This window comes from Ambystoma mexicanum, chromosome 5p (assembly GCF_040938575.1).
Source record: "Ambystoma mexicanum isolate Mex_15411 chromosome 5p, UKY_AmexF1_1, whole genome shotgun sequence".
NCBI classification, from domain to species: domain Eukaryota; kingdom Metazoa; phylum Chordata; class Amphibia; order Caudata; family Ambystomatidae; genus Ambystoma; species Ambystoma mexicanum.
In genome coordinates, this window is record NC_090930.1 from 700310768 (window position 1) to 700325883 (window position 15116).

The 15116-nt window shown below is 40.6% G+C and overlaps 1 protein-coding gene across 1 annotated transcript in view; it reads left to right on the forward strand.

Annotated features, from left to right (window-relative positions):
• The window catches only part of LOC138481142 (gamma-aminobutyric acid receptor subunit gamma-4), a 2457252-nt gene that overhangs the window by 1582223 nt on the left and 859913 nt on the right, over positions 1 to 15116 (forward strand). Inside the window, exon 5 of the mRNA XM_069613069.1 lies at positions 9287 to 9369. Within this exon, the coding sequence (XP_069469170.1) occupies positions 9287 to 9369 (83 nt within the window). The remainder of the gene's footprint in view (positions 1 to 9286; positions 9370 to 15116) is intronic.

Here is a 15116-nt window from a genome sequence, read left to right on the forward strand (position 1 = left end):
AAGAAGTGTGGTGCCTTTACTGGAGATTTCAAATGTGGGTAAAATGTAGAGCTTGTATCAGGTTCACAATGTAACTGTACAAAGGTGCATGGTATTCAGTTCTACGACAATTTAAAGATGCCGCTAAAGATTGAATATTTGTTATGTCATATACTTATTTGGTGCAGCACCATATCAAGCAAAGAGAGTGGCAATCTTGTTTGTGTACTCCATCTGTTGCTTTATTTTTGGATTTAAAGAACTGCCTTCCTCATCAGGCTAAAATTGTGTTTTCTTTCCATATTCGGTGCTGCCACTGCAACCCTTGAACCAAGGGTGGCAAGGGCAATTCCAGGGATAGCAGAGGGGGATCCTCTGGCAGTTCCCAAATAGCTTCCCTAGTTAAACCGGTTCCCAAAGATACCAAATGTTCATCCAACAGTCCTATCCAATTTTTGCTAGTATGAGTCCCAAATGTTCAACCAAGTTGGTAAATTACATAGCCATCCCCACAAGATCCCTGAAACACATTGTGTATAGGCGCTATATAAATAAACAATCATATCATACCATATCCCTAGGTACCTGCTACAAATCCAGGCTTGGGTGACCAACAACATCATACTTATCAATCGCTGTAAAACTGAACTTCCATTCAGTTGGGGATCGGAAATGGGGACCACCATCTCCATTATAATTTTAACTATAATTGTTTTTTATAACACACTCATATTTATTTATTTGTTTGGCTGGTTATTATAGAGTTTTTATAAACCGTGCCACATGCCCGTAGGCCTCAGAACACACACACACAACAAACAAGGTGCACAAACAATAAGAATAGGACCAGAAGACATAGTATCCAAAGGGCAAGGAGACATAGGAAACAGAAAAGGTTAATCCAGGTGTAGGTTGAAGAGGTACGTTTTCAGCCTTTTTTTTTTATTCCGTGGTAGTAGAGATAGATCTGAGACTGTACAGAAGAGCATTCCAGGCAATTGGACTCTGGACATCAAAACTGTGTCCACCAGCTTTGGCCCATTTGAATCTTGGCTGAACAATTCTCAATTGGTTCTCAGACCTGGGAGTGCGTGAGGGAACATACTGAACAAGGCGATCCACAAGATATTTTGGAACCAGTTTAAGAACACACTTGTGGGTCTACATGAGCAGTTAACGGGTGACTTTATGTTTCAAAGGCAACCAATGAATATCCCACCAGCAAGCTGCAACATGGGTCCATCTAGAGAGGCCTGAAATGGCACAGATTGCTCCGTTCTGAGAGATCTGGAGGGATGACAAGTTGGACTGAGAGCAGCCACTCAGAAGGCTGTTGCAATAGTCCAGCCGGGAGTTGACACGCATGGTGGCAAGGATGGCCACGTTTGCATGTGTCACAAATGGATGAATGTTACATAGTAGTTTGTTGACCAGACCTCATGACAAGCGGATCTGAGCGACGTGTTGGTTCATAGTCAGCTCTGCATCCAGAGTCACACCTAGGGTCTTTATCTTTTTGGCCACTGGAATAATAGTGCCTTAGAGAGAGAAGCTCTTGTATTCCTGTGATAAGGTTTAAAGATTAGAACTGGAGGCTTCGATCAAAAGTTCAGTCTTCTTGGTATTTAAGGCCAAGGAGTTGGCAGCCATCCAGGCATGGATTGCAGAGTAGATGGAATTTAGAGTCGCCAAATCCTGAGAGTAGGAGCCAGTAAGCTTCATGACGACCTGGGTATCATCCGCATAATTCGTATACTGAATACCCAGGTCATCCAGGAGTCTCAAAAAAGGGACAATGTAAACATTGAACAGAGAGAGGGAGAAACAAGATCCCTGTTGGACACCACAAGTAGTAGGAACAGTCCTCGAAGAGGCCGCACCAGAGGTTACTCTGGTATTGTGCAGACCAAGGAATGAGGCAATCCATTGGGAAGCCTGGGGGGAACAGCCTACTACAGTGCAAAGTCTGTCTACTAATAGAGAGTGATCCACCAGATAAAACGTAGAAGACAAATCCAATAGCATAAGCAATGCCGGATGTCCCAGATCAATGCTATTTAGTAAGTTTGCCTTGAGGTCCAGCATAACAGACTGTGTGCCGTGGCCTCTTCTGAAACCTGACTGGTGGTTGGTGAGAAAGTTATTTTGTTCCACAAAATTCTGGAACTGAGTATAAGCCACCATATCACGATTCTTTAAAAATAAAAGGAAAATTTGTTATAAGATGATAGGTATCCACAGAGAGAGAATCCAAATGATCCTTTTTTAAAAGAGGGGTGACCCAAGCCGCTTTAAGAAATAAAGGGACAGATCCTTCGGCAAAGGGGAGATTAATGAGTTTAGTGACCCTGGGGAAGAGCACATCAATTCAGCTCATAAAGAGGCTAAAGGGGCAAACATCGCCCTGGGACGGGGTGGGCTTCATGCTGGAAATGATTTCTGTTATGGTAGTTTCATAACATGAAGCAAAGGTAAAATAGCGGGGAGTAGTGTTTTAGGCCTATGTTCAGTAGTAACAGGATTCACATTTTCACTACTTTCACATGCCTCCATGATGAATTGAATGAAGCTTTGATGGGTAGTGATCTTGTTGATGAAGGCATTATGGATGGTTTGGCATCAATCGTTATCTTTTACTGGAGCAGACATAGAGCATGGTTTCTTCCTAAATTCACTCAGGATAGCAAAATGTTCCTTGGAGCTAGACTTGGCATTTGTTATCCTGGCGTTAAACAAAGAGAGGCAGATATGAGTGGCTCTTTAAACTGCTTAACCAAAAGTTTGTAAACAGTCAGTGTGGAAGGAGAGGGGTTCTTATGAGTTCAGCGGTCCGTTTCTTCAGCCGAAGATGGAAAATGGTGTCATGAAACCAACTTTTATTAATGGTTTTGCTTTTTACAACCTGATTCTTCAGCGGTGCTCGAAGGTTAATAACACCCTCCAGGGTGTTGGTGATATGAAGAGCTAACTCATCTGCCTTAGAAAATTCCTCAATAAAACCAAGCTTATCATAGAGTAACAGTGAGGGTTTTTCAGGGGTTATACCCTTCCAGTTGCGTGTACGTATGACTGATCTATGGTTGGTGTCCAATCTAACTGATGGCCCTGGTAAATTAATGTGGAAAGAAAGCAGATGATGGTCCAACCACATACAAGGTGAGATAACCAGATTGGCTAGGGTGAGACACCAATCAAGAGTATGCCCTGCAATATGTGTGTGGCCTGACAACTTTTGAGAGAAACCTATGGTATCCAGTGCACATAGTAGGGAGACTCTGGTGGTATCAGACGGGGCATCAAACCAATAATTAAAATCACCTACCACTAAAACTGAAGAGTGGGACCTAGTGATGTTATTTAGAAGATTAAGAAATTGTTCCTCAAAATTGGTGAGAGCCCTAGGAGGTCTGTAGATAACAATAATAGAGACAGAGAAATTCTCTGAGATTTTCAATTTCATCACAAGAGATTCACAGTCATCGGAGATTCATGAGGATATAGATGATACTGAAGTGAATCTTTTACAAATAAAGCTACCCAACCCTCTCGGCAGATATTACGATTGGCACGGAGGAGATAATATTTGGTTGGGACAGCAAGTAGTGCCTCAGTAGACATAGTTTCACTAAGCCACGATTCAGTAATCGCACACAAGTCGGGGCATGAGGACTTTAAAAGTTCTGCAATCTCTACTCCATGTGAACAGAGGGAGCGAGTATTAAGGAGAGCAGCATGAAGGTAACATTCTGCAGCTGTAACAGAAGTGGACAAAGCTGAAGCAGATGGGTCACAATAACATTAATCAACATTAGTATTATTGATGTCGCAAGTAGCTAACATTTTAGGGCTTGAATTATGAAATTAACTGGAAGGGCTGGAACCATAAATGAGCTGCGTCGGAAAGTGGATCATTCTAAGCTGTGTCCGAAATTTGTGTGGCACAGCCGGACATAGTGAGTTACATTTGACAAGGTATAGGTGAATGAGCTAGTCGTGAATCATCATATGCTAGGTCCCCCAATCTGGCTTTCCTATTCTTGTTAATACTAAAGATTAGCTCAGCACGCGACATCAGGCAAACAGCAGGTGAACACGGATCTAGCAAGAATACTTACAGTGTAACAAGCCAGAGAGAGATCCATATACGAACACAGCACACACGACACGCACCAGACACAAACCGGAACTCACCGGTTTAGACGCACTGGTGCAGTTGTGCCTGAAGCCAGAATAAAAGGCTCACAAGGACTACAGGAATTGTGGGTAATGAAGTCATAGATCGTGCAGTATGAGGAAGCTAATGCTGATTGAAATCACTCCTACAAATAAAATACGGTGCAACACACAAGAGTAAAAGCAACTCTACAGACTGATAGAGAAATTTAATATAGAAAGTTCAAATCTGAATTTCGAGTTTCAGAGCAAATAAGCAATTAGCAGCAAATAGATCCATAGGAGCTTGACAGTAACAGAGTATCAAATATAGGCACAAATAAAACCAAGACACAAGTAGCGAAAAAGTAGACCTTAATACCGAAGAGGTTTCTAAGCATGGACCCAAGATTCAAACCTGTGTTGCTCTGTGATATGATATGATATGGCATTTATAACACGCCTATAAACTAGTGTTTCATACTGCTCCCAAGACGAGCATGTTGCCATTGAGCTCTGCTACCCATGACTCCAGTTTCTTTGTTGGGAAACCTACAGGTCATTTATAACTACAAGTCGTCCTTCAAGGTCCAGTTGAATGAAGTCACAAAAGGGGACACCATTAACAAAATCCACCCTCTAAAATAGCCTCTTTAAATAGCCATCTAACTAGTTTGTTTAATTGAACATTGTATTTACATAAAGTATCATTTAGAATCTTCTTTGCTATCATACACTATCAGTCCACAATAAATGTGGTGTTTTACTCGTCACTAGATACCGATGTATGGATTTTATGTCTGAACAAAATGTATTAATGTAGACACATTGTGTTAATGTTGTATTTGATTGTAATGTTGCATGGTAACAATGACACTTTTAAATTACATTTTGTGTAAAGACTGTTTTCAATAAAAGAAACTTGTTTTGATGGCCGTGCAGGGAGGATATTTCGGAGGGAGCATTGTGTGCATGTTGAGCTATAAAAATCCCCAGGAGTTTCTTCTTTCTGTTAGAGTAATATTCAACAGCCCTACAACTAACAATCTAATTGCTACCATTCATTCCTGGTGTATTGATAATATCAGGTTCTATCATCCTCAGGAATCATTTAGCATGTGGATGGTAGAATATGATCAATACAGACCTTGATAGAAAACTAGTAAAACAAATGACTGGTATTCTGCAACATTAGTTTTCATTTTGAACTTTCTTCAGGAGGATTTCTTAATAAGTCACTTTGACTTTATAGATTAGCCTAAGAACATAAAGTGCTCCCAACTGCAATTAGATTGTTAGTTGTTTGTTTGGTGTCACTTGCACTTTATTCTTAAAAAATTTTAATGTGTTAAATGTCATTGTGTGTTTTATTGATTATGAATACAATGTATATGTTTTGATAATAGTTCTTTGGTAGTGCTGTTGAATATTACTCTACCTTCTGTCTTTATATTTTGTCTCTCCAATCCCCTAATTTGTAAGGTAGAGACACTACTAATCTTGTGAGCAGGTTGTTGAGGGGTTCCCCGCCCCCCCTTTTTTTTTATTCTTTCAGTTAGACCTGTGCTTCCCTCCTAAGTTTGTTTGGTCATGAAAGGGGTACATATTCTATCTATTCGGTCTTCAAGGAATCTTGGCTTTGCTAGACTTGTGACTCAAGGACGAAGCTACCCAAGCCTTGCTACTGCCAAAACTGGACGAGTGTAGCATCCACTAATATGGGAGACCTGAAATGCCTGCTGAATAACCTGCATCTCCAGTAAATGAATGCAATGATGTTGATCCTTGGTTTTACAAAAAGGGATACAGTCTCTGGGCTGGTGACAAGTCTTCACTGGTTATCAAATGATCTGAGAATCAACTTGAAAAACAAATGTTCAGTATGATGAGTGGTCCATCCTCCATCATCAAGGAACTGGGGCAGCATTCTCCTTAAAGATCAGTAAGTTCTTCCAAAACAAGTTCCCTCAGAGTTCCTACAAAGTGACATTAGCAGAAATAATGTATCAAACTGGGTGATTTATTAGACCCAAACTATGAAGCGGTCTGTGACTGTTGCGAGAATCTAGCACTATCGTCACTGTGTCTTCTGAGGGAAGCTAGCCTTGCATGGCCAGGGAAAGCCAGTAGCTACCTGACACTGACCTTCGGGGTGGCTATCTGAGGGAGGACCACATAGGGTAGGACGATCTCCAGATGGACTGTGCAAACACATTAGATCACAATAACCCTTCACCTCTATCTGTTAGCAACACCCATTTGTCTTTTCAACATTCTGATACAATATATTGTAATGTAAAGGTAGAATCTCCAATCATAACCAATCACCAACCTTATTTGCATTTCCCTCTGCTTGACAACACTGAAATGAGGAAGAGGACTGAAGTAGTAAAGATCACTGGAAGTGGGAATTTAACACTGTATTCTAGACTTTGGAGAAAGCTAGTCAATACCGTGAAGTTTCAAGTTGACACAGCTGATCTGCAAGAATGAGAGGCATAGCTGAGAGAGATGGCTGGGAGAGTGGCAGAGTCAGAGGCTGTCAGATGCTTGTGAAAATGCCAAACGAGATGCCAGAGACAGGTGAACTGTAAGCAGCAGCATGGAGGTGAGAGAGTATCGTGAGTGAATAGTCTGTAGCAAAAGCTGCCTGCTGCATGGTGACCAGAAGCTAAAAGAAAGGGTGGACTGGCTGACAGGATGCACACCTAGTCAGAGGACCAGCAGAGTAGCCAAAAAGGATCTGCGACGACGGCTAGAGCTGCCCATTAAGAATAAATGAGTTACCTCAGCTTCTGAAAATGCTTGCCGCATGAAACTGACAAAGTACGGGAAACCACGAGTGAATATTAAAAACACAGCTAAGAATGAAGGGTTGACGACCAACAAGGAAGAGATCCATATACATACAGTATTGAAAGTAGGGCAGAAGCCCAGGGTTGAAAAGGAGACATTGACAAACATATCTATAAGGCTGTAAGAGGGTTGGAAGCCCAACCAGTGAAAGGTAGAACTGAAATAATTACAAAGAGTGCTGACAAAGGGTTGAGGACCCAATACTTGAAAGAGGGAAATAATATTGATGCAATACTGTGATAAATGGACAAGAGAAAGGGTGAACAGATATAGGAAAAGCCCTGTCAGGTTAGTGGACCAGGCAAACAAGATGAGAAGTAAAGCCATATCCTGGCAGGAGAGTAAATCAGGAGTGAGAGGTGAAACAATATCCTGGCAGGGTAATAAACTAGGAATAAAAGGTGAAACAGTGTCCTGGCAAGAGAGTAAACCAGGAATAAGAAGTGAAACAGCATCCTGGCAAGAGAGTAAACCAGGAGTGAGAAGTGAAACAGTATCCTGACCAGAGAGTAAACCAGGAGTGAGAAGTGAAACTGTATCCTGGCAAAAGAGTAAACCAGGAGTGAGAAGTGAAACAATATTCTGGCACAAGACTAAACCAGAAAAGAGAAGAGATGTTAAATGATATCCTGACAAGGGAGTAAAGCAGGAGTGTGAAGGCAAATACACTTGAGGTTTTGAATATAGAAGGGAAGACTCATACCCTTTTTAAGGACTGGAAATAAAATCACAAAATACCCTGGCAGGAGAGTAGAGCAGGGGTAGAAAGTGGATAAAGTGGGAGAAATTGAACATTGTAAAGAACTACATAGTTGAAGGAAATTCAGAGGAAGACTCATGCCCTTTTGAATACAGTTGATACCATAAGGAAAATACATTTTTTGAACTGCCACAAGGACTCTAGGGGAAGGGAGACCTCTCTCCTGGTGGAACATGTATTACTTTTCTGTTCTGCACCTTAAACCGTTATGTTGAGAACTTTTGAAGCAAGCTACAAGTAAATAACTAACCAGAAAATCCTGTGCACGTTATATTGAGTTAAGAGTATGAGGATCAGCTTAAGATTCTTGGACATATGACAGAGGACACTCTTTTCTTGAACATCCTGACACAGATGTTCCTTAGTTGTGTTGAGCCGGGAAACACCTGTTAAGATTAGGGATAGATAAGATGTCTCCTAACCCTTCTAATTTTTTTATGAAAATAAGTCTATACAGATGATTTCACATGCCTCTGTGTCCGAGTCTTACTCTTGATCCCTTACACTATCCTTGAGAAAACAAAGAAAACAAAGTCCAGTTTGAGAAAGGCCTAGAGGCGCTTGTTTTTTGTCAAAGGAAGATTCTGGATTTGTCCAATTTCAGAGATTGCACACAGTACCGGATCTGACACAACTCATAGCATCTAGGCTACTTGCAAGCTCCTTGAAATGTTGCACACAATCCTATGGATACAGAAAGCACAATGCAGGAAAGGCTAACCTATCCTGTAAACATGGCATTTCTCATATTTTCTGTTCTCAAAGATGTGTGGGGGGGGCCTCAACAATTTTGCTACAATACCCATATGCCAGTGCTCCAGTTTGGCTAGGCTTGGTATCATGGCCCAGACCACAGGCTTTAACCAATGCTCAACATGTTTGGGCCTTTAGGACAGTCTGCCTCTTAGTAGAGTGAGATTTTTATGTTGCCTTATCCCAGGTGTCTGCAACTCACAACTCTCCACATGTTTTGGACTACTACTCCCATGTCCCACCACCATTGACTAAGCTGGCTGATGCTGATGGGAGTTGTAGTGCAAAACATCTAGAGAGCCAAAGGTTCCAGTCCCATGCCTTATCCTTATCCATTTGCACCCATTTTCTTAAAGTCTATTTCCTTACCACCATATGTTTCAGACTACTCTGAAGTTGCTGGATGTTTCATGCAGTGTGGTCCAACACTGATAATGAATAAATACAATTAATACGTGAATGTCTCCTTCAGAGCTTTGATTAGGTTAAATCTATATGTTCTTTAGAACTTCATTTCACTGACAATAGTGTCCTAAACAGCAGTGATCATTATTTTGGCTCATCAGTTTCAGGTACAAGTGTGTTTTGTCAGGTCTGATTATAATGTATGACATATGCTCAGTTTTCATAGCTGTATTATTTGCATGATAGTCCATCTCCAGACCTGCTATCTGTTGAAATACAGTGTGTAAATGTTAGTGCTTTAATTATGATGTCAGTATCTAGCTGATGCTGTCTTGTTAAAGAATTACCAATTTACAGTGCATATCCTTTGCTTGCTTGCAGGTTGACAATTGAGGCAGAATGCCTACTTCAGCTCCAGAATTTTCCAATGGACACACACTCTTGCCCTCTTGTATTCTCCAGTTGTAAGTACACATTTTGAAAACATGCAAATCATACTAGCTTTTGACTTAATCCACAATTAGAAGAACATGCATCTAATCCTTGCAGTACAATTTCCTAAAATCTTTATTGAAACATGTTTAAATCTAATCTACTGCAAGGGTGTTGTGGCAATTCTGGTGTGTTGTGAGTTAAGGCTGGTTCCTTGGTCTGAGTTTCTGTGGTAGGCCTGCTACAGACCCTGAGTGTATTGGATAGTTGCTTGGCTGCTTTGCAGGTCGTTGAAGGGACTATGTTCGTGGGAGCATGGGGTATGTCTCCTTGTTCTTCGGATTTTGAGGGAGTGGGTCTTGGATTGGAGTTTTGGAGTTTGAAGTGGAGGTGACCAAAATGTTGTTGGTTCCTACTTTGGTCACATCACCCCATGTATTTTCTCTTGCACGTATTTCTGTACCTTTATCTTGGTTTCTGTTGAGGAGGGAGATGTGTGGTGTCTTGTGTTTCCTGCTTTGGTCCTGCATGAATGCTTGCTTGAGAGAATGCCTGATGGAATGTTATGCCTGTGGAATGTTGTGGTGTGAGTGCCCCTGTAAGCTCTATGAAGATCAGTTGGAGGAAAGCAGCCTGTGAGAAAAGAGGCTGGTGGATATCTACTGTGTACCTTCCTACTTACATACCTGATGTATGTACCTTGTCACTGGAACTTAGTAAAGAAGTTCACTATCCTTACCTGAGTGTCAGATCTTTCATTTCACCCCGCAACACTGGCGATGAGCTTGCTTGAGGGGCAGGCCAAGTACCTACAGCTGTCCAGAGTGAGCAGTTCATGGAAGGAAGCTGACTCAAAAGTCAGCATGATTTTGGATAAAGCCTTTCATTAATGTATAGAAAAGGTACTCACTATCCCTGTCATCTAATAGGGGTTTCCCTGCTTCAAGACTAAAAATAACAAGTCTGTCAGAATGTCCGTCAAATGAATCTCCAACGCACTATGTCACAACCTTCTTCTATGTCGCACACTACAACTAAAAGATAAGCTAACAGAAAGTTACTTCTTTAAGAGAATGGCCCCCGTCCCCTGCTTCTTGAACAGATGTAAGTTCTGATGTTACAATGTATATTCTTTTGAAGACCCCAAACACCCTAACAACACACTTTTGAAGTCCCACAAACTCCATACCCAGATGGGAGTAATGCAGCCACAGTAAGAATCAAAACGCGAAAGGATAACTCACAGTCAGCTTTAATTCTTAAATGTGATTTTTACAGATCCACACAAAATCCTCTACACACCTTATGTAAATGGGAAGGAGTACAATCTGAATGAAAATACATGTAACTCACAAAAATATAACACAATTTAAGCACATGAAGAGAAAAGGTTGCTGTTTATATCCAACAGTTTTTAAAAAAATGTTTTTGAACCGTGGCATTTTGCTTATATGCAAGTTAAACATGTTGTGAGACATGAACACTTTCTACCACAAAAAATGATTGTGATACACACTAAACTGCTTGTCAGAATGTGTTGTGGAAGCAATAGATTTATTTGGAATCCTTATCATACATCAGGTTCAAAAGTCAATAGGCAGACGTGAGACAACTTGAAATGATGCTGCTAAATATCAACTGGTTCAAGGTTTTGAGTTAGGAGAAGTGTTTAATTCCCAAAGTCAACCTAAAAAGACAATGTTAATTAAAAGGGAATATGGTGTTGGTAACAGTCAGGAAGAGGGAACACATTCGAAGAAAATAAAATGCAAACAGAAATACAAGAATGGCCAATTAGGAGAGGGACATGGTGTATCTTATGAGAAATCCATTAAAAAGATAAAGAAAAGGTCAAAACTATTTGAAATAGTTGATTATCAAGCAAGCAAGCAAAAAATGTTTGACTTTTAGCATTAGAATTTCATATAGTCTGACTATTTTAAATTGCAGTCTTTAACAATGGAAAAAAAAGGAAAACAAAGGAAATAATGTCTGGAAGGTTTGGAATGAATCCCAACTTCTGGCATTGCTCTGGGCAACCCTCCAGCCCATTGTTCTATGCCTGCAAAGCCATTACAGAAGGGGAAAGAACATATACAATGAAGGCTTGGTCCCACCTCAAAACGGTACGGCAGTCTAGTCTGAACTGCTAGGTCGCATCACTTCTGCACGAGACCACAAGCATCCCCAGACATGTTTCAGCCTCATTGAGCATCATCAGTAAGCAGTAGCTTGGGTCTCAAGGCCCAGCAGGCTTGGGGCCCACTTCTAGGGATGCCCGTCCCACTCGGGTGACTTATGCAAAACAAAAGAGGTGATGGTTGTAAGATTTGGAATTAATTCTAACCCCTGGCATTGTTGTGGGAAACCCTCTTGTTCATCAGTCTGCCAAGCTATTACAGAGTCTACCCAGCCATTACAGAACTGGAAATACCATATGCAAATCATGCTTGGTTCCACCAGAAATGGGCAATGCAGCCCAAACTGCTAGGTCACATCCCTTCTGCATGGGACTACAAGAATCGCCAGACATGTTTCAGCCTCATTGGGTGTCAAAGAGGAGAAACTTGGGTCTCAAGGCCCAGCAGACTCGGGACCCACGTCTGGGCATACCAGTCCCACTCAGGTTGACTTATGCAAAACAAAAGAGATGATGGCTGGAAGGTTTGGAAATAATCCTGACCTCTGGCATTGCTCTTGGCAACCCCCCACACCATTGTTTGATGTATTTTATAATGGAACATCTACTTTATGCACAATTTAAAAAGTATTTAGACCAGTGATACACGTTGATAAATTCCCTTAGTCTATACTTGAATTGATGAACAATACCATGTAAGTAACGATATCCTGTACATCATGTGGTGATCTAACACTCTCTTATCCTCGTTTTCTCTCTGTTACTCTCTTTCTCTCTTGGGATTCCACTATCTCTGCACTTTCTTTTTCTCTGTATCTCGTTCTGTCTCTCTTTGTCTCACTCTCTGTTACTGTAAATGTCTATGTGGTTGAGAGTCACAGAGTCAGGTTCACATTTGTTAAAGGCACCCATGCATTTGATGATCATTATCTGCATCCCTCTCTCGTGCTGTGCCTCTGAGTTTTGTTTCTCTCTGTCTGCTATTATATATTGTTGTCACCTTCCAAGGGCATTAGAGTCAATAGTAAGGTGTGTGTTTGCGAGAGCCACCCCAGTATCTTCTGACAAATGCGTGACCAGAGTTAAAAAGGCAATATCCTGGGGGACTAAGATTGTAAACTGTCTCTTTTTCAATGTGTAGAATGTTTATTTCTATTGATCACTTCCATTAAATATTGTATTCATGTTGAGATGAGTACAATTTATTTGGTTATTTTCCTTTCAGGGCAAATTAAAAACCAACCCCAAATATGTTCATACAATATTTTAGTTATATCTCAAGTATCACTGTCAGAGAAATCCCACCTCAAAATCTGAGAGAAGAAATAGACTGTTTTGGGTTGATACCTTATTTCTTTAAAATTATTAATTTTTATTAGTTATATATTGTTTTTGGACATTGTTTTATAGAAGTAAAAAGATGCAATTAAATGTATGTGGTCCCCACATCAAAATACGGGGTAATCTACCAGAAATACTACTAGTAAACACGGTCTGTCATAAAGCACATACATTCCTATGAAAACTACCTCATTCTGTCTTTGAAACACAAAGAAACACAGACATGATATCACTTATTAGACCACCCATTCATATTTAAATTATCATCGTCATTGTTTATTTGGATGTACACGATCCATCAAAAATACAGAATAAATTAAATACAACAATTGTTTCATCAAATACAACTAAAACATCAAATAGAGTAAAATGTAATGTGTAAAGTTGAAAACATTTAGTGCAAATGTGCCAAAAACAATTTCCTTACTCTGGTCGCACCTTTAAGAAACATCAATAGAGCCCAAGCAACATAGCAATAGTCAGCCATCAAAAGAAAATATAGAGCAGGGTGGCATTGTACAAACATAAATTGTTTAAAAACTGGTAAAATAGTCCTTTTCCCGATGTGTAAATAAGCCGAACAAAAAAGATGAAATGTAGCAGATCTACGAGGACAGCATTGCACAAAGGGCATCTAGAGGTCCCTGAAGGGCCCTTAAGGAACATGCCACTTAGCAGTGTTGGCATTCAAACCCAAACTGTCAAAGCATGCTCTAGTGATCAAGCATTGAACACAGGATTTATGACTCCAAGATAGTTATTTTTGCAAGGAGTCAACATGGCTGACTATGGCATTATTTTCCATTTGTATTAAGGATCAATGCCTTATGCTCCCGATGTTCAATGTACGACTTACATTTTGCCATGAAAAAAGTACACAATGCTAGCGCATTATGTTACTAATTTTAAGCCCATTTTGTTTGAAATATTACAGCCAAGAGATTCTAGCAAAAACAACTTTCTTTAAAATTTCCAAAATGAACAACTGTGTAATAGATGCCATTGTGTTGGCCCATGTGCGTAGCCAGCGGGACAATGTGGCTAAACTTAATTCATCTTCCAAAAAACCTATTCCTAATTCAGCATGGACCACAAAGTTTTCTGCAGAACCCGCTAAAGGGTTAAAAGTCTAGTACTTGAATCTCTGAAATATTTGCATGGCCTGATAGTGTGGTCCCATAGTCAATTGCAACCTTGGATTGTAATGAGTACACTTGTAGAATCATGTGCAAAGGCTGACCCTGGCACATTGCCATAAAGCGAGAGACACCCCACAAAGACCGGAGCGTACAAGCACACTGTTTGTCAATGTGTGCTTTCCCACACATCGACGAAGAAAAATGTTTGCCTAAATAATTGAAAGCCTGAACGTAGGATTGACTGCCCCCTCACTTAGCATCTTGTTCATCTTTAAAGTTCTATTACACTCAACACAAGCCATGACTGCATCTTTGTACTATTGACGTTGAGATCTGAATCAGTCATAAACTGCGTATAGACTGTTTTTGCAGGGATATGGGGGTTTGGGCAATAGAAACCATATCATCCACCATATCATCCACGTAATTTGCCCATGCTGGGAAAGTCTGCATTGGATTCAAGAAGCACTTTCTCCAGATCGTTAATGTGCAATGTAAATAAGACTGGAGCAATATGCACCCTTTGAGCACACCCTGTATTACATTAAAATATGGTGTACACTGACCCCCTTCTCCATAGCGCACACACACCCTTTTATCTCTATGAAGAGATTGCAACATTGATAGTATATTGAGCGGACAGTCCATGGACCTGATCACCTTCCATCATTTTCCCTGATTACCCTTGTTAAAGGCGATGCTCAGGTCCTTGAATTCAAAATATATGGGCTCCTTCTTACCATAAATAGTGTACCAACAGCAAATACAGATTCAGAGCTTGGTCAGCTGTGCTCACCCCCAGTCTAAAGCCCAGCTAAGTCTCATTAAGTACCAAATTTGTTTCAATCCAGGCCTCCGAATGTGCCAACACCAGTTGTCCAAAGAGTTTGAAGGAAGTGTCCAAAAGATTGATGGGCCTGTAGGAAAGAGGATTGTCCCGATCTCCCATTTTAAAAAGAGGAAAAATTATGATCTTTCCAGGAGGCTGATATCTCAGCAGACGTTGCAATTGCATTAAAACACAATGTTAGCAAGGGGACCCATACTTGAACTAAATCTTGAAATAGGTGGGCGAGGACAGCATCTGGGCCCAAAGTTTGATTATGGGCTTGCTTATATTCACTTCCTCTAAAGTAAATTGCAAAACAGTTTCTGAGGA